Source organism: Zalophus californianus, chromosome 2 (assembly GCF_009762305.2).
Source record: "Zalophus californianus isolate mZalCal1 chromosome 2, mZalCal1.pri.v2, whole genome shotgun sequence".
Lineage (NCBI taxonomy): Eukaryota > Metazoa > Chordata > Mammalia > Carnivora > Otariidae > Zalophus > Zalophus californianus.
Window position 1 is genome coordinate 190,891,014 of NC_045596.1, and position 20,020 is coordinate 190,911,033.

General features: G+C 37.3%; 1 protein-coding gene and 1 pseudogene across 1 annotated transcript; one reads left to right on the forward strand and one right to left on the reverse strand.

The window, feature by feature from the left end:
* Window positions 1–7,633: 7,633 nt before the first annotated feature.
* Window positions 7,634–8,266, reverse strand: LOC113924538 (annotated as a pseudogene).
* A 3,593-nt stretch (window positions 8,267–11,859) lies between these two features.
* LOC113924537 (heterogeneous nuclear ribonucleoprotein D-like) lies at window positions 11,860–13,142 on the forward strand. Its single transcript, XM_035726434.1, has one exon. It carries the CDS (start codon window positions 11,960–11,962, stop codon window positions 12,839–12,841), a length of 882 nt encoding a protein of 293 aa, XP_035582327.1. The 5' UTR covers window positions 11,860–11,959; the 3' UTR covers window positions 12,842–13,142.
* The last annotated feature ends 6,878 nt before the right edge of the window (window positions 13,143–20,020 follow it).

A 20,020-nucleotide genomic window follows, 5' to 3' on the forward strand; every position in this document is an offset into this window, starting at 1 on the left:
CGCCCAAATGCATCACCTTGCCCAGCCGGCATAATGCAACACCTCTCTTTGTAACCAACGTTTAAATGCAAACCAGTCTAATTTAGCAAATAAAGACACACACTCCTAGAAGGAAAAACATCGTGAATAATTTGAAGAGGATCTTTACTTGGAAACCACTTTCATTGTATTATCAGAAAAATGACTTTAATTTGTTTCCAGCTGTGAGTTGGTGCAACATCCCCTAATGGAATCAAAGGAAAGAAGCATTCACGTTTTACTCTACATATCTACAGTGTCAGAATACAGCTGATGAATCACATAGCCATCCACAGTTGCTTATAGCAGGGAAGCAGCCATATTCTTGGTTAAAAGGTGTTTTGTAGCAGCCTTGGCAATGGCTGCAACCACTCTGGAAATGACAACTAACAGAGAAGCAGTGCACATGTATATCAAGTTAAGATCTGTTTACACCAGCCACGAGCAGAAGAGCAATGCTAATACAGCCAATCTGCCTCTGCGCTATTGGAAGAAACCCGAAGGAGAGGAGAAGACCTTTTAATGAGACACCATGGTGCTTCCACTACTCAAGGCCAGATGAGGCAGATTGCTCTTACTCCCAGATTCCCTGTTATCTCCCACTGCTGACTGCACATTCTGTGTGTGCTTGGCTAAAGGAAGACAAGTACGGGTTGAAAACCCAGGTCTATTGCTAGAAATGAGAAATGCCTCATCTTCTAAACCCAAACCTAGGGTAGAAAATAATCAACTCCTCCAGTTTTCATCTTCTCCAGAGAAAGGAGCCCAAAAGTTGAGCACGTTCTTTTGTATTATAGCAACACAAAAAGGGAAACATGAGATCTCCCACATCCTGCCTGATACTTCATGCACGTCTGCAATGAGCATCAATCCACTGTGGACCCCAGGTAATTAGGACTGAGTGAAAAAGGGTGAAGAGGGACAGATCCCAAGGTATTCATTAATTCTGTTGCAGATTATTCAGGAACCCGAAGTCAATCATTTAAATTAAAAATCACAAAAAGGGCTGGTAAAACAGATGGAGTCATGTCATCCATATGACAGGATGTATTAATGGTAGGGGGCAGATTTAGAAAAAAACAAACACACACACAAAAACCCACAAAAAAACAAAACCAAGAAGTAAAATGTTGCATTGTGTTGGAGCAGTCCCTCAGAAAAGAGGAACCCACTCACCAGATCACTGATTGAGAAAGAGGGCCGATTATAAGAAGTGTGGTGAATTAAACTGGCAACACCTCACAGCAACACAATTCAAAGATAGTAGAAGAAGAGAGGCACCGAGGGTATTCCGAACTGCACTACCTCTCCACCTCTGGATTCAGAGACAGAGCTACCTGGGAGATTCTCAGAAGTTTGGTGGGAATGGAAATCCCCAAAAGTCACCAGATGACAAGCACTGCAAAAAAGCTACGACCCTAATGCAGTGGCCAGGCTTTCAGTGGATTGCGTCCGTTCCCATAGATTCCTTTCACTTGACACAGTCTTATAGAAGCCACACAACATATGTGCTCAACCTGAAATTAGGGAAAGAACCCAAATGCTGACACTTTTTTTTTTTTTTAAGATTGTATTTATTCATGGGTGCCTGGGTGGCTCAGTTGGTTAAGTGACTGCCTTCGGCTCAGGTCATGATCCTGGAGTCCCGGGATCGAGTCCCACATCGGGCTCCCTGCTCGGCGGGGAGTCTGCTTCTCCCTCTGACCCTCCCCCCTATCATGTGCTCTCTATCTCTCATTCTCTCTCTCTCAAATAAATAAAATCTTTAAAAAAAAAAGATTGTATTTATTCATTTGAGAGAGAGACAGAGGGGGAGAGAGAGAGAGCACAAGCAGGGGGGTTGGGGGGGGCAGAGTGAGAAGCAGACTCCCCGCTGAGCAGAGAGCCCGATGTGATGCAGGATGCGGGACTCAATCTCAGGACTCTGGGATCATGATCTCAGCCGAAGGCAGACGCTTAGCTGAATAAGCCACCCAGGTGCCCCAACACTGACACTTTAAAACAGTTGAAACCTTAATACGCAAATTGGAAGACCACTATCACCAAACCCCAGGCCTGAAAATATCCCAGAACAATAGCTAAAATGCCTTGAGGGGAAAATCAGTGAAATCTTTCATCGTCACAAAAACTAAATGTTTGAAAAAGTTTGTTATTAGGATAACAAAGTCACTCTCCACCCCATGACATAATTTTATAAAGATGTCTGCGTCTTATTCAAGTATAGTTTTGTGTCTAAAAAGAAACGGGGGAGGTGGGGAGCCAGAGTATGAAATCTCTGTAGCTTGATGAGGGGAAACAGAAAGCAAATGAATGAGATATGTTAACTTATACTGACAGAGACGGATTTCCCAGAGAGAGAGAGAGCAAAGCAAATTGTGTGAATAGTGTAACAGGAAATTGGGGTGCATAGCAGTTTGTTTTTTCTGTCTGCCCAAATCTATTCAGAATGCAACTGTTATCTTTGCTGGTGAAGCACATTAGCTAACAAAGGTGTCATAATGGACTTGGAAAAATTCACAAGCTAACAGCATTCATCAGTGGCAGTTCTCAAATGACATCACTGTCCCTCCCCTCCAGCAGTGCATCTCCTAAAAGATTTCATGAATGCAGGCTCATTCCGCTGCCCAGAAGTTATCAGCCTGGTAAAGACATTAGGGGTCATGATCCTGCCGACAAATGTTAAGAAACAATTTTCTTGGCACTTTTCTAGCAGTTTGTTCCATTAAAATTGAATTTAAAAGAGGATTTTTAAAAAGGCTTCGGCAACGCTCACACCTGGACAACTGCCCGGTCCCAAGGGCTGAATCATGCCATCCTTTTTTGGCCTTGGCTACTCTAGAGAATGAATAGGATTTTCCCTATGTAAAACTGGATGTTAATAAACTCAGTAAATTCATGATTTCTGCATTACTTCGAGTAGCTTTTTGGACAAGAAGGCACAGTGGATGGTTTAGCTTCATGAGAAGGCAGAAAATAACACAGTGTTCAAATTCAACTGATCAGAACTAAGAACAGATGTGATTATTACTTACAAGTGACTTTAAAGGGACGCTTTCTGTTAGAAGCAGCAATTCGATTGTGGAATGTGTCTTCTAGAGAGGTAAAAAGGATGTAGTCATGGGTTCTGAAGCAGCTTTATGTGGTACAGTTAAATATAAGAAAAAAGTTTCTGAGAGACCTGTTTCAACTAAGTTCTGCTTTTCCTATTCACTCATCCTGGGAAGCTTTCCTCTGAGGCACAAATTACCCAGTGTGGTTTTCTTAACTTAGAATAATTTTCTGACTCTTAACATTTCAAAAAGAACTTGATGAAGTGTTTCCCTCTGTTGGTTTTAGACAGATAAATAGATAGAAAAGAGAGATTCTGGTATCTTTGAAGGGCTATCTTCCTGCATACACCAATGTATGGATCACGAGATACTATGTGGTAAACAGAAACTGGTGGTTGTCCTTGTTTGTTTGTTTTTAAAGATTTTATTTATTTATTTGGAGAGAGAGAGAGTCCTAGCAGAGGGAGGGACAGAGGGAGAAACAGACTCCCCACTGAGTGCAGAGCCCGATGTGGGGCTCGATCTCAGAACCCTGTGGTCATGACCTGAGCCGAAATCAAGAGTCCAACAGGTGCCCCAAAACTAGTGTTTTAATTGTAATGCTATTATTTTTGAACTGAGAAGCTGGCTGGTATACCCCTCTCTGGGGATTTTGGCTATTAGCTTGGCATCGTTTTGTTAGGAGGTGAAATGAAAATCTTTCAGTTAATTCTGAGGGTGAAGTTTTTTTTTTTTTCTTTTTCTTTTTTTGGTTGATTACAGAAAAATGAGGTTACTCATGCTAATAGCAGAACACTCCACTTTTTTTTATGGTAATCAAGGAAATATATGTGAATAGTTCTTGATTCTCTTCATATGTGGGTGGGGGCTATCAATTACTAAGTGAGAGATTACTTTCATAGGCATGGGAGAACATAGAATTAAAGTAATTTTCTGAGAAAAATTGTATTTCTATCATTCTCCATACCTTCTTTTAGTGATACCCATGTCTTGAAAAGATTAATATTCACTCCACCTACTTCAAGAAATCAGTCTAAACCTGCACAAACCATCTCCTTAGTTAAGCCGAGCCCTGAAATGAAAATATCTTCCTCTTAACTGAAATTTGAAAAGAATGTTAGTAAGTACTTACTATAAATCAATGACTATAGTACTTACTATAAATGACTCTATGATGCATATTCACACACATTAGCTTTTTCTATGATATTTTCATTTGAAAATTGTTACCTTACCCCAAGTTTCCTAGAACTTGAAAGTCAGATTGAGAAAAATGTCTTTAAAATTCAAGCTGGGTGTGAAATCAAACATATGTGTGTGTATGTATAGATAGATATTTACATAGATAGAGAAATAATAGTAGGACTACTGGGAACTTTTCTTCAAAAAAATGAACAGGTGAAATCTCTATATAGTGTTTAAGATTCTAGTCTGACCTCAGTATTCTTATCTGGAATTATGGAATATTAAATGTTCACAGTTTAGAGAAGAGTTTTAAGAAACTGCATAGAATAGGTAAAAGCATTTCTCAAATGAAATATTTCTCTGATAAAGAAGGTCTATGCCTCAGCTTTCTATTTCTAAAGATGCTAAAAATGAAGATCAAATTTTAATGTTGACACTAAAAAACATCCTCCATTAATCATCCATTGGAATTAATGGCCTAATGCCCCTAAGTATCATGTTTTATTAACATTTGTTTTACTGTGGTTCCAAGGACTATGCCCAGCTGCATTTAACCTTTATTCCATTAAATGTTTATTATGTGTCTGTAATTACCTCAAGATCTCATAGATTCATTTGCTTTCCTCTAGTTCATTTTTAGTCCAAGTGGTAAGTAAGTCCTCTGAGAAATAGGCAACATTGCTCCTGCAATAGAATTTGGGGGATGCTATGTAAATGCCTATTAAGGGGTAGCTATAGACTAGTGCCCCAACCGTTGTACAGGTCACACCAGGATTTTTCAAGAATATTGACTTTGTGTTATCCCCAATATGTTCAATCAATGATATATACATAGAAAGAGAGCCAGGGGAGAGAGAGACAGAGACAGAGAGCGCAAGAGCTCAAGCACAAGAAAAATCGACAGAGACAGAGACTTCTTTATAGATCAGGGAAAGGCACTCAGGTCATTTTTTTCCTCTTCCTCAGCAAAGGGCCTCTTTGCATGAGGTTCATGGCAGCTCAGTAGAAAAAGGTCAGTAATTTCCTCACCCCTGATTCTATTTGACTTGGACTCCAGGGAAAGCTGCTTGAGGTATACTCCCTTTGCCAAGATGCAACGAATGTAAAACCTTTACTGTCTACTCCTGTGGTTACAATTCATAAAGCCAATCTTGGAGACAAGCTGTAGTGTGTTGTCTATAGTAAGAATTGTAAATGAGCTGCTGAGACATCCTGCTTAGGGAATTCCATTCGAAAAGGTTAAGTGTAAATTGCCCTTTGGATTAGTCTGAACATCCCCATTATAAAAGTTGATGAAACCAGTAGGCGGAAATAAGTTTAAAAAAAAAAAAAGAAAGATAAGCATGTATTCTTGGAAGGCGATGTAGAAATGTAAAATCAGGCTTATGTTCTCAGTAAATACTTATAAAATTATATCTGTTAAAAGGTTAAGTAATATCATCTTATTACTTACTAGTAGAGAAGAGCATATGAGCCAAAAGTTCATTTCAGAAAATAAATTCTAAATTATTATTACTATTTAAGAAATGTATTAGATGACTCAGAGTATACAGTTCACATATTATGAGCTACACATCCACTCTTTTAAGTATTTTTTAAACCAGTAAAATGATATTTAAATTAAAATATATAGTTTTAAACATTTCTAGGTTTTTAGGATTCTGATTTTTAAGGCATGACCTCATTCCAACACATAAGGGAAATGCTATAATTGAGATTGCCTGCCTTTTAAAAAAATTATATAGAATGAATAATTTTATAATGCTAATATATTGTTACACATAGGAATTTTAATAATAATAGTACAGAAGTATAATAAAAAATAATGGTCCCAGCTGCATCCTTACCCATCCCCAGTGCTGCTTCCCAGAGGCAACTACTTTTAACTGTTTTTGCTTCTATTTCCTCTGATAGTTACTTCAGTATCTCTGGATAATTTCTTCATTCATTAATATTAATCACTGTGTGTATGTATGTGTGTATATATATCTCCATATATCTATTTCTGCTATGATAGGTGAGAATTAGCTGATTTCTTTCTCTTCTGCCCTACTGCCCACTCATTTTATGTTGCTATTTTTAGCTCCTTTGGTGTTTACTGTTGAACTTTTCATGATATACTTAAAACTCAGGGGTGCCTGGGTGGCTCAGTCGGTTGGGCGTCTGCCTTTGGCTGAGGTCAGGATCCCAGGGTCCTGGGATGGAGTCCTGAGCAGGGAGCCTGCTTCTCCCTCTGCCTGCCGCTCCCTCCTGCTCGTGCTCTCTCTCTCTCTCATGCTCTCTCTCACTCTCAAATTAAAAAAAAAAATATATATATATATATATATATTCTTAAAACTCTGTGTTAAGTAATCAAGCTAAGACTGTGCAAGATGAAATTAGGGATCCTGACTTTCCTTCCACTTCCCCCAGCAGCATGTTTCAGCTGCACATCATTTTACATTGTAATAGCTGATAACATCCACATGGTTTTGTACCATATAGTTACGTGATTTGTTTACAAATTAATTAATTCAAATTATTGAACATCACTTAGCGGCATTTATACCATTTTGACTATGAGAATATCGTTCACGACAAAGTTTTAGGGTGACATGTCCTTTTCTAGGATAAAAGAGTCATGGCCTTTCAGCCAGTCTAAGAGGAAGGTTCCAGTGGATTCTCTAGAAGTCACTCAAAATAAACGTTCCCTCGTTTTTGGACTATCAATTACTAGCATGGTTTTACTAATTGGTGTATTTATTATGTATAGATTATTTTCAAAAGTATAAAATTGTATTTTTCTTGTTAAGATAAGAAACATTATGTTTCTATTATGTCAGATTTTCATTCAGGTTTGATATCCATTTTATTATATTTTCTTAAACCCAGTAACTTCCTTTTCAAATTTGATCTTAAGTACTTCAAGTTTGGACCATGACTATTTGAATAGCTTTTCTTCTTCCTGAAATTTACAGGTGCTTTGTTGTACTCTTATATTCTCCATGTCAACTTATTGTTCTTAAATTGTGATTTTATACATTTCAGCCAGGGAGGTGTTCTTCTGTTTGTTTGTTTGTTTGTTTGTTTGTTTAATTCTATTTGGCAAGAGGATTTGAGACATCTTTAGCTCTGGGAAAGTTTTCTTGTATTATTTCTTTGATAATTTTTGTACTTTTGCTATCCCTGTCGTTTCCTTCTGGAACTTATATATATTGAAGGTTGAACTTACTGGATTGATCCTCATATTTCTTATGGTTTAATATTTAAGTTGCTTTAAAAATATTCTACATTCTGGCAAACTCTCCCAGTTTTATTTTCCATCCCTTTTACATTATTTTAAAAAGGAATTCAATCCTATTTTTACGTTCTAAAAATTTTTCTTCTTCTCTGTCCAGTTTTCATAGCATCCTTTCTTTTTTAAACAACTGATAATTTATTAAAAAGGTTGATTTGAAAGCATCTGCAACAGTGACTTAAACCTCAACTCCTGGCTCAATGCTGATGGAAGTAATCTGCTTAATCTCAGAATGTGCAAATCAACATGTTGCTTGTAGAGCCTCATCTGGAAACAATCCCAGGTCTTAGAACCTTCACCACAGGAGTTTTTCTTCTAGTGATTCTCAGAGTCTTGGTAGGCATCTGACCTGGTCCTTTCACTTTGAGATTCTTTTCCTTTATGCTTTTTTTGTTTTAAGATTTTTTATTTATTCATTTATCTGTTTATTTGAGAGAGAGAGAGGGAGAGAGAGAGAGAGAAAGCATGCACAAATGGGGGAAGGAGCAGAGGGAGAGGGAGAAGCAGACTCCTCACTGGGCCGGGAGCCTGATGCGGGGCTCCGGGATCATGATCTGAGCTAAAGGCAGATGTGTAACCAACTAAGCCACCCAGGCACCCCTTCCTTTATACTTCTGATGGAGTCAGCACATACCTTCTCCAAAGATTTTACACTGGGGCTGGTTAGAATAATTCTAATTCAGTGAATCGCCACCTCTGGTCCCATGGGTGTCTTCCTGGTGTCTTTAAAAGCCATGGCTGCAGCGAATTTTCCTAATGGACTTGTTCCTCACTGAGAGCAAAAAGCAGTGAGTGAGGAGCAGGACCCAGAGTCCAAAGCTCCACTGTAGCTGCTACCACCTCTTCCTCCTCATAGCATCCTTTCTTAATCCCTGCTTACACTGACCTACCAAATTTTTCTTTGGTTGCATAGTGTTCAGAGACATTCTTAAAGAGTCTCACATTTCTGCCTATTTTGTAAGCAGAGGCACAGGCTTCCTTCAGTCTGTATTATCTTCTCAAGAATGTTTAGAAAAAAAAAGTTTTGGAAGATAAAGTCTCCCTTTGCGGGGGAGGGGTGGGGAAGGTAGGATTGTTTATTATCCAATATAGTGAAGATAATGTTGACTCACTCTGTTTGAAAATGTCAGGCAGGCTTATTGCCCGTTATAAAGGTTTCCTAAGATCAGAGTTTCTCTCCTGTAACTCAACCCATTTTTTGGGCAGGTGTCACTTGGCCCTGTAAGTATCAACCTCTGGGGATAGGGACTTAAGAAATGGGTAGAAAAATGTCAATATTCTGTCCATAGCTATTGCTGTGAGGAATAAACAGGCCTTTATTTCTGGCCCCGAAGTCTCGTGTCCCTTTCAGCATCCACAGGATCATGGCAGACTAGTCAAGGCAAGTAGGGTAAAATCGCATCCTTCAGAGTTTTTGACGCATATTATCTTTATCTTTTGTTCTTTTTTAATCATTTTTCTTTCCTCTTGAGTCTATATATATATATATAAATATATAAATAATATACATATATATTCTTTTTTCATTGTTTATTCATATTATCTTTGTCTTCTGTTTTTATTATTTTTCTTTCCTCTGGAGTCTATCTATTATATATATTCTTTTTTCTGTGTTTAATCATTATCTTTACTTTTCCTGTTGTTCTTTAGATATTCCTCAAATTTTTTTTAATCTGATTATATTTAAGGATGGGATAAACAGAATTTGGCATCTCACTGTCTCTGTAAGGAGTTTGAAAATAGCAAGCATTTGAGGAAGGGGAAGAAAACTTACTGATTTTGCTGTGGTTGGAATAAAGATGTCAGAAGCCTCACCGCGAAATGTGCAGAGCTATGCTCTGCGATATTAACATTCCTGCTGGACTAGTTATAAATTAATTTAGAGAAGTTTATATTTTGTTTTGTATTCCCCGTCAATAGTAAAAGTTTCGCTGCTGAGCCTTTTGTAAAGCAGGGGATGCGGGGGAGAGTAATGAAGGTTTGATGAGAGTTTAACTCTTTACCATGTAAGTCTACAACCAACTCCAGTATAAGTATTTATGTGCCTCTTTATTTATAAATAAATTATATATATTTGTATAACATGGACACCTATACGACATTTTTGTTAATGCCCAAATGTTAATGGCTTTACTTATAATGAATTCACCCATAACAGTGTTTCTAATTTCCTTCTACAGAGAACTAACTACTTCAGACTAATTTTCCCCCCCTCTTTTTGACATCTATTCATTTAGTCAACCACGTACCATTCTCTGAGCAAAATAAGAGACTGGACAAAGTTAATGAGAAACCCTAGAAACCCTAAATGTAAATGTTCATTTCATTATTTTTCCATCTGTTCAGTCACTTGTTTTGCTTTGATTTCTTTCTTTTCAACCAGATGATGTGAGGCATCACTTTGACTCTAGGTTATTGGCACTACCTGATTTCTTGAGCATTTTAAACTCTCATCCAAATGACTCAACTTCAATTTGTCTCACCGAGGAACTACAAAAGGAAAACATATCTTTCAAAAATATGACTGTTTCTATATGATACCACTTGGAGGGATAATTTGAAAAGTTTGAATATGCCCATTATTATATATTCTAATGGATTTTCTCCCTGGAACATTCAGTAGTATATCATTATACTTAAACCCTCCAAAGAAAGAGTGATTTTAATACTGCCATTTGTATGTTTGATGATCCACAAACTCTAGGGTCAGCATGATTTACTTAATTTCATGCCATTATCTCTTATTTTACTCACATTAATCTAAGTAATTCTTCTACCACCTCAAGCCAGTCCTAGAAGTGTTCTCATTTCAATTAAGACTTCTAAGTGTTTTTAAACTGTCATTTAGCCATATTACACCTTAATTGTTTGTGTTATTCTTCCATGAAATGTTTCCAAATGGTTTTTACTGTGCCTGAAGGGATGGAAAAGGCCTTGGATAAAGTCATCAAGTTATGTAGAATTATTTGATGGATTGCAATGACCAGCAGGGTTTCTTCCAAAGTCTTAATTATCATTATAGTTGATCCAACTAATCAAAACTTTATTTCCCTTGTTACCTTGAACAACACTGACCACTGAGAGTCAGAATTATTCTGTTTCAGGACAATAAAAATTCCATTATATTCATTTACTGTCAAGCTAATTTTGATAGAACTCTTGCCTAGTGTACTCTTCCGCATTGTTTTAGACTATTTGCATCCATGTTTGTAGTCTAACCACTACTATTTTTCCGAGGACTGTGTTTTTTCTTTGTGACTATGTAAGGGTTTCTCCATCTTTATTTTTATATAGTACAACTTTCAAATTAAACCAACCAATTTCTTCAAGTATATATTGAGCACATTTTGCATGCAAGGCACTAATACTAAAGGATTCATAGTTTTTGTTTGTTTGTTTTGCTCTTTACAACCTTAAAATGTGCTTTTGTTGACCAAAAGATTACCCTTCTGTTCCAATTCTGCTCGTTTGTTTATTTTGCTCTAATGATCTCCTAGCTGGTTCCTGGCCTCCAATCTTACCCCTCTCCAACTGGTTCTCCACTCCGCTCACAGTGATCCTGCTGAAACTCACATATGACACATCATACTCCAACCCAAACTCCTTGCATGGCTCCCCCTCTAAAATCTACCCACTGCTATTTCTTAATCCTTTCCCATTTGTAAAATGCAAGTGATAATGAATTGCTGGAGATTTTCCAAACGTCCTATTTTTATTCCCATGGTTGAGTCTTTCTACACCTGAGCCCATCTGCTAAAACCACCCTTTACTAATAGTTTTCTCTGACAAGATCTTATGTGATCTCTGACTACATTCCTATCATTTCCTCCTTTATTTACTGCCCTGTAGTTTATTGACCTTCTTGATGGTCCTCAAAATTAAGCATATTCCTGTCTCATGGCCTTTACACTTGTCTTCTCTGCCTGGAATCCACATTCCCCATTTGCATATTTCCTCTTTCCTTTCAGGATCAATTCCTCAGAGAACCTTCCTGATCAATCACCCTTTCTAAAATACCATTTTGTCCATATATTTTTTTTTTTTATGTGAGTAGTGGGAAGTGTTTTCTTCATAGCACTTATTAATACCTAACATCATGTTATAGACAACTTATTTATTGTTTACTTCTTGTTCATGAATGTAAGCTTTATGAGGACAGGAACTATGTCACTTTGATTGGCAGTGGTTTGCGTATTAATTCAACAACATTTGGCTCTTGGAGGGGTTTGGCAAAGTTTTGACGGATGAATGAAATGAATGTCAAATTTTATTTATCCTTTAAGTTCCACTTTCAGTATCACCTCACTTATCAAAACTCACTTGGCTCTTCCGCCGCCATTTTAAATCCAGCTCCATACAACGCTCCGCCGCCGCTGCTGCCGCGACCCGGACTGCGCGCCAGCACCCCACGGCCGACAACTCCGCCACCATGGAGGACATGAACGAGTACAGCAACATAGAGGAATTCGCAGAGGGATCCAAGATCAACGCGAGCAAGAATCAGCAGGATGACGGTAAAATGTTTATTGGAGGCTTGAACTGGGATACGAGCAAGAAAGATCTGACTGAATATTTGTCTCGATTTGGGGAAGTTGTAGACTGTACAATAAAAACAGATCCAGTGACTGGAAGATCAAGAGGATTTGGATTTGTGCTTTTCAAAGATGCTGCTAGTGTTGATAAGGTCTTGGAACTGAAAGAACACAAATTGGATGGCAAATTGATAGACCCGAAAAGGGCCAAAGCTTTAAAAGGGAAAGAACCCCCCAAAAAGGTTTTTGTGGGTGGATTGAGCCCAGATACTTCTGAAGAACAAATTAAAGAATATTTTGGAGCCTTTGGAGAGATTGAAAATATTGAACTCCCCATGGATACAAAAACAAATGAAAGAAGAGGATTTTGTTTTATTACATATACAGACGAAGAGCCAGTAAAGAAATTGTTAGAAAGCAGATATCATCAAATTGGTTCTGGGAAGTGTGAAATCAAAGTTGCACAACCCAAAGAGGTATACAGGCAGCAACAGCAACAACAAAAAGGAGGAAGAGGTGCTGCAGCTGGTGGACGAGGTCAGGGCCAAAACTGGAACCAAGGATTTAATAACTATTATGATCAAGGATATGGAAATTACAATAGTGCCTATGGTGGTGATCAAAACTATAGTGGCTATGGCGGCTATGATTATACTGGGTATAACTATGGGAACTATGGATATGGACAGGGATATGCAGACTACAGTGGGCAACAGAGCACTTACGGCAAGGCGTCTCGAGGGGGTGGCAATCACCAAAACAATTACCAGCCATACTAAAGGAGGATGTTGGAGAAAACAGGAGGAGATTGCTAAAGTTAACCCATCTTGCAGGACGACATTGAAGATCGGTCTTCTGTTGATCTAAGATGATTATTTTGTAAAAGACTTTCTAGTGTACAAGACACAACTGTCCAACTGTATATAGCCGCCAATTAGTTTTCTTTGTTTTTACTTTGTCTTTTGCTATCTGTGTTATGACTCGATGTGGATTTGTGTTTATACAAATTTTATTTGTATGATTCCATGTTAAACCTCAAATAAATGCTTCCTTATGTGATTGTTAAAAAAAAAAAAAAAACTCACTTGATTTACCACCATACAAATTGAACTATATGTTTCATTCCTTAAACTTCTGTAATGCCTGTCTTAATACTACTCTCCTTAACTGAGGTGCAGTTCTTGTGTTGAACTCTATTTTTCCTCTTAAACTCTATCCTCAAAACACTATGACAAATATTTACCACCAGAAAAGTAGGATTGGTTGTCTGAGAAATATTTGGATGGAACAGAATGGAGGCCCAGAAACACATCACACAAATGTGGTCAACTGATTTTGACAAAGGAACAGAGAGTCTTTTCAGCAAGCGGTGCTGAAGCTATTATGCAAAACAAATGAACTTTACATCCTTCACAAAAAAATTACTTGAAATGGATTATAGACCTAAATGTAAAATGCAAAACTATAAAATTCCTACAAGATAACCTAGGAGAAAATCTAAATGACCTTGAGTTTGGGAATGACTTTCTAGAGATAAGCAAGTAGGATTGACAAAAGAAATAAGGATAAGCTGAACTTCATTAAAATTAAAAACTTCTGCTCTGTGAAAAATAATGTCAAGAGAATGAGAAGACAAGCCACAGACTGGGAGAAAATATTTGCAAATAACACAACTGATAAGGGACTGTTATCCAAAATATATAAAGTACTCTTAAAACTCAACAATAAGAAAAACAATCCAATTTAAAAATGGATCAATGACCTCAACAGACAACACACCAAAGAAGATACACAAATTGCAAATAATATGAAAAACTTCTCTACATCATTTGTCATCAGGGAAATACAAATGAAAACAATGAGATACTACCACATAGTAGTGATAGGTATACATAGGTATACTACCCCGTACCTATTAGAACGGCCAAGTCCAAAATACTGACACCACCAAATGCTGGTGAAGATGTGGAGTAAAAGGAATGCTCATTCACTGCTGGCAGAAATACAAAATCACCCAGCTACTGTGGAAGACAGTTTGGTGGTTTCCTTCAAACCTGAACATATTCTTACTATACAATCCAGCAATTACACTGCTTGGCATTCACCCCAAAACATGCATGCATATGTTTATAGCAGTGTTGTTCGTAACTGCCCAAATTCGGAAGCAACTAAGACGGCCTTCAGAGGTGAATGGATAAACAAACTGTGGTATACTCAGGCAAGAGAATATTATTTAGCAATAAACATGAATACATTATCAAGCTCAAACGCATATTACTAAGTGAAAGAAGCTAACCTGAAATGCTGCATACTGTATGATTCCAACTATATGACACTGTGGATAAGGCAAAACTAGGAGACACTAACACTATCCGTGGTTGCCAGGGGTTGAGGGGAAGGAGAGGAATGAATAGGTAGAAGATGAAGGATTTTTAGGGCAATGAAACTAATCCATATGATACCATAGTGATGGAGACATGTCATTATGAATTTGTCCAAACTCATACAATGTAAAACACCAAGTTTACTTCTAAGCATGCTAAGGAAACAGTCTGAGTTTAAGCCAAAGATTGGATTAAGATATATGTTACAGTCCACAGCCAAGTAAGATTTTCAGTGTGTAGATTTGAAAATGTGTAAAAATGTAATACTTTGTTATTGTGATTCTCTATTCTTTCTCAAGGCCTGATAACTTTTTAAAAATGCAATCACCTTGTAGGAAATTTAAATCAGGATGTGTGAAAATAGTGATGAACATTTAATAGCCTGACCAGAAACCATGATTTTGAATATTTGCATGTTCTCTCACACATTCCTAGTATTTCTGCTTTTTCTCAACTATGTATTAGTAAACAGCCAATGTTACACAATTTATACTCTCTCCCATATATGCTTTCCCCCTGGTTGTTTTTATTCTCTTATCTGTAGTTACAACTCTGATCACCATACTTATGACACTTAACTATATTTCCCTAGGTTTTCTTTTTTTTTAATATCCCTTCCTGAGCTTTTAATACATTTCATTTGCAATGGCCTGTTTGCCATTTCCACCTGTCCTCTTTATTAACATGTTTCAAAATGCACTCTTATTCACTTTCTAAGCAGCTTCTCTACACATATTTTGATTTCTGTGCCTCAGACATTTCCTAGGTCGTAGCTTTTCAATCAGGGATCCAAACTAGGAGCCCGTGGATTGCAACAGAGCAGTGAACACATTTTTGTTTGTTTAATCTTTAACCATCATGATGGTGACCCGATATAGTGTGAACAGATAAATAACATTTAAAAGGCCCCCAGCACTGGAGCAATGTGTAGAGATTCATACAAGGTTTCCCTTCTAACAGATGGTCATGGGCCTGTGCCAAGGGTGAGGGGACCACGACTCAAGTGAGTGTACTGTGGGCCACATTTCAGCTACTTGTTTCCTTGGATGGGGGACTTGTGTAGTAAGTTAGCTGACCATCACATATGGTCAGTCTGGATGTAGACACTGTGTGCAAAATCATGGGCTCAGGCCAAGGCTGTAAAGATGACTGGTGCTAACAGGTATCCCACAGGTGCAGACGATGGTTTATTAACAACATTGCCCATGAGCCATTGGAACCCTGTAAGCATTAGTTTACAAATCCTGCACTGAATTATTCTGAGAAATGACCAAGAGTTGTGCAACCAGTTATAATGACCCCCTTTTTCTTTTCTTTTTCTTCTTTTTTTTTTTATTATGTTGTGTTAATCACCATACATTACATCATTAGTTTTTGATGTAGTGTTCCATGATTCATTGTTTACGTATAACACCCAGTGCTCCATGCAGAATGTGCCCTCCTTAATACCCATCACCAGGCTAACTTTTTAATGTAAGCTCCAGGCCCAAAGTGGAGCCTAATGTGGGGCTTAAACTCACAAACCTGAGATCAAGACCTGAGCTGCTGAGATCAAAGCTGGACACTTAACCAACTGAGCCAACCAGACACCCCCCCTCCCCCAAACAACCTAGGGTCTTGGTCTATCCCAGATAGATAGAGAGACAGATAGATAGACAGACAGATAGAGTTTGTTTTTAATTTTTAACTACCTCTAGAGAAGTTCACTAAAATTACTGATTTGAACACAACTATCCTCCTTTTTGGAAATCTTTTATGGCCCCATACTGTCTACATCCAAGGGCATTTAGGGCCCTTCAAAAAAAGATCTCAAATGATAATTAAAATCTCATTATTCAGTACTTACCTTTATGATCCCCATGTTCTAGTAAAATTAAGACTTCTGGTATTTCCTGAGAAACCCATGAATACTTGAATATACTAGAATATTTACACTACTGAAGTTGCATCTATTTTTCAAAGAATCTATGCTTCAAAATCTTTCTTGGAATTTTTTCTTATTCTAAATGGTTGTCATTTCTTCCTGCTTGTATTACAATAAAAAGTAGTTTACATTTCACATAGGTTATGATATTTAACATATATTGTTCATATTTTAGGTTATGTGAGAGGTTGGGAAATTACGGAATGCTACATAGTTCTCTATGTACTTGGCTTATTTTGAGGTACTCAAAAATTCATTGAGTTTAAGGATTTTCTTTAATACTTAAACTCCTATAATACCTATCTGGATACTACTTTCCATAATTAATATTCAGTTCTTAAATTGAATCACCTGATTTAGGTTAATTTTATGCAAGCAAATGTAAAACAAAGTTTAGTAATTGGTACATTTTAGACTATATTCCTTAGATTTTCTTATATCTATGTACTACAGCACAATTAAAAAACAACAATTTAACTCATTCAGTAATATATTCAACAAATATTTACTAATACATTTATTAAATATACTTACTATAGATATTTTTCATACAATGTAGACCAGACAGTTGGTTTAATTTTTCACTTTTCTACTGTTTTACTATCATGTTTATACAACAAATATACTGTTATAACTGTAATAAACTATGTCAGAAATGTCTTTTTTTTTAGGTACTGTTTCATGGATCGCAGTTGGTATATAATCCAACTGGTTTAGCACCCTAGGAAACAAATTCTATACTATGAGTTTCCTTGTTATATGACTGCAAATTCCTTGTGGCTAAGGATCAAGTCATGTTTTTCTGTTTGTTTGTTTTATATTTAGCACTAACCAGAGACCCTGTCCAAAATAAAAAATGCAGTATACGGTGTTGAATGAATGAATGATATGAGAGAGGAAACTTTTTGATCTCTTTCTCAATTACAGGCACAGATAAAGTTAACAGCCAATTTATTCCTCCAAAGATAGAAAGGGGTAAATACTTTATTTATTTTTATACACATACATACACATGTACTTTTTTTTCTAATGATTTTATTTACTTATTTGAGAGAGAGAGTGAGAAACAGCATGAGAGGGGAGAGGGTCAGAGGGAGAAGCAGGCTCCCTGCTGAGCCGGGAGCCTGATGTGGAACTTGATCCCAGGACTCCAGGATCATGACCTGAGCCGAAGGCAGTCGCTTAACCAACTGAGCCACCCAGGCGCCCACATACACACGTACTTTTTTCATTTCTCATAATTATAAAGATGGCATTACCACAGGAACTGATGACCATAAGCACATGTAAATATTACCCATTGGTATTCGTGAATTTGATTCTAAGATGACAGATACCATTCCTGACTAAACATTCTTCAATTTTCAAAATGCAAAGAAAAGTATTACTGACAAAAAAGTTGACCTTAGGTTCAGTCTACACTACGGAGCTGTTTTCCAGTTTATAAGAAATGAGAGAGAAATGAGTTAAATATCACTGTCAGGAAACAAATACAAACTTGAAATGTGTGAAATTTGATAGAGTAACAGACCTGGTTTCTTTGACAAGTCCATGGCATGAGAGAAAAGGAGAGAGGGGACAGTTCTCCAGATTAAAAGTACTTAAGTAACATTAAAAATCAAATGTAATGTGTGAACCTTATTGGGATCATGATGCAAACAGACCAGCTCTAAAAAGATAATTTTAGGCAACTGGGGACACTGAATATGAGCTATGTATTAGCAGATATTAGGGTATCTTCTAAATTTAGTTAAGTGGAACTTTTTTTTTTTTAAAGGATTTACACTGACATATGTAGGAGTAAACAGACAAGATGGCCAGGACTTACTTTAAAAGGGTTTGGCAAAATAGGGTTGGGGTAAGGAGCCCCTAAGAATAGCAAGAGTGGCAGCATCTTAACAGTTACTGGGTCTGGGAGGTAGGGTTCATTATTCTACGTTGTCGACTGTTCAAATGTTTGAAATTTTCCAAATTAAAACTTTATAGAATAGTGCCCAGTAAAAAAAAAATCTCTATACATTTCAATTTGAAGTATGTTACATTAGGATATTACTAACTGGCCACTTGGAACAAGAAAGATATTTTAAAACAAACACAGCAGGCAGGTAAAGATGGTCAGGTGGAGAGAAGCTTGCTTTAATTGCCACGGGAGGAGTCCCAGCTATGGGACAGATTGTTTTTCACTGTAGTCTCCCAATTCTGTGTGGGAAACCAGAAATGTAACGGATTTGTTCTTCTGCTGTGGGTTAATGCAAAGACAGCAGAAGACGAAAGAGAAAAATGTGGTATAGCATTTATTGGCTGTAGGAGAGTATCAGAGGAAAAGGTAGCCTTGCTGTGACTAAGAAAGCCGGGACCAGCTAGAAAGTTAAGAACAAACTGTAAGAAACATTTTCTATATCAAGCTGCTTCTTAACCAGTAAATAATCTTAGAGATGTCATATCACTAGGTGTCTATTCAGGACGAAAAGAGAATATCCTTTCTTTAAAAAAAAAAAATATTAATTTGAGAGGGGGAGAGAGAGAGAGAGAGAAAGGAGGGGCAGAGCGAGAGGGAGAGAATCTCAAGCAGGCTCTCTGCTGAGCAGAGAGCCTGATGCAGGGCTCTATCTCATGACCCTGAGATCATGACCTGAGCCAAAATCAAGAATCAGATGCTTAACCGACGGTGCCACCCAGATGTGCCAAGAATAGTCTAATAATCATAACATCTATGACATTTTAGACCTTACTATTTATCAAGTATTGAAATGAGCACATTTATTTATTGTTTTACTTAATGCTTAATATCAGTGGGCACGTATTATAGTACCATTTTAGTTTTTTATTATTTTTTTGAAGATTTTATTTATTTGACACAGAGAGACAGAGAGAGAGAGGGAACACAAGCAGGGGAGTGGGAGAGGGAGAAGTAGGCTCCCTGCCGAGCAGGGAGCCCGGTGCGGGGCTCGGTCCCAGGACCCCGGGATCATGACTTGAGCCGAAGGCAGACACCCAACAACTGAGCTACCCATGCTCCCCTATAGTACCATTTTTAAAGATAAGAAAATGAAGGCTAACAATGTTTAAGAATTTGCTTAAACTACCCATAGCAGAGGCAGGATTCAGACACAGATCTATCTGGCTTCCAACCATTTGCAACTTACCTCTGTAATATAGTAATTATCATAATTCAGCTTAAAATTAAAATTGGTGTTATGTTAACCTGTATTTAAAATGCATTTATGTTTTTTCTAAAAATATAAGATCTACATTTCTAACATATTCCTCAATATGAGTCGTTTTTAAGACCATACTTAGAGTTCAGTTGTTGTTACATTGTATTTTATTTCAACACAATTTTATTTTGTTAAATAAAGGACAATAATTAGGGAAACCTTTTTTTTCTCTCAGTTGCACAATAATGTTTCGATCGAAAATATCCAAACCCTGCACCAAGTGGTCCTTCTTCAAAACTGAGACAGTGTATATTATTTTAGATTCGATTATTGGAAAGATGCATAAGAATCTTAACGTCAAACTGAAACCGAAAGCGCAAAAGGGAGAAAATGGGAAGCGTGCTCCTGACCTGCTGCAGTAGTGATCTGATTTCTTGAATGGATGTCTCGCGCGGAGCCTGGTGCGGACCCTGGCAAGTTAAGCCTGCAGCA

Bases quoted from the DNA above. Each gene is read 5' to 3' on its own strand.
- LOC113924537 (XM_035726434.1), top strand. From the start codon at position 11,960: ATGGAGGACATGAACGAGTACAGCAACATAGAGGAATTCGCAGAGGGA.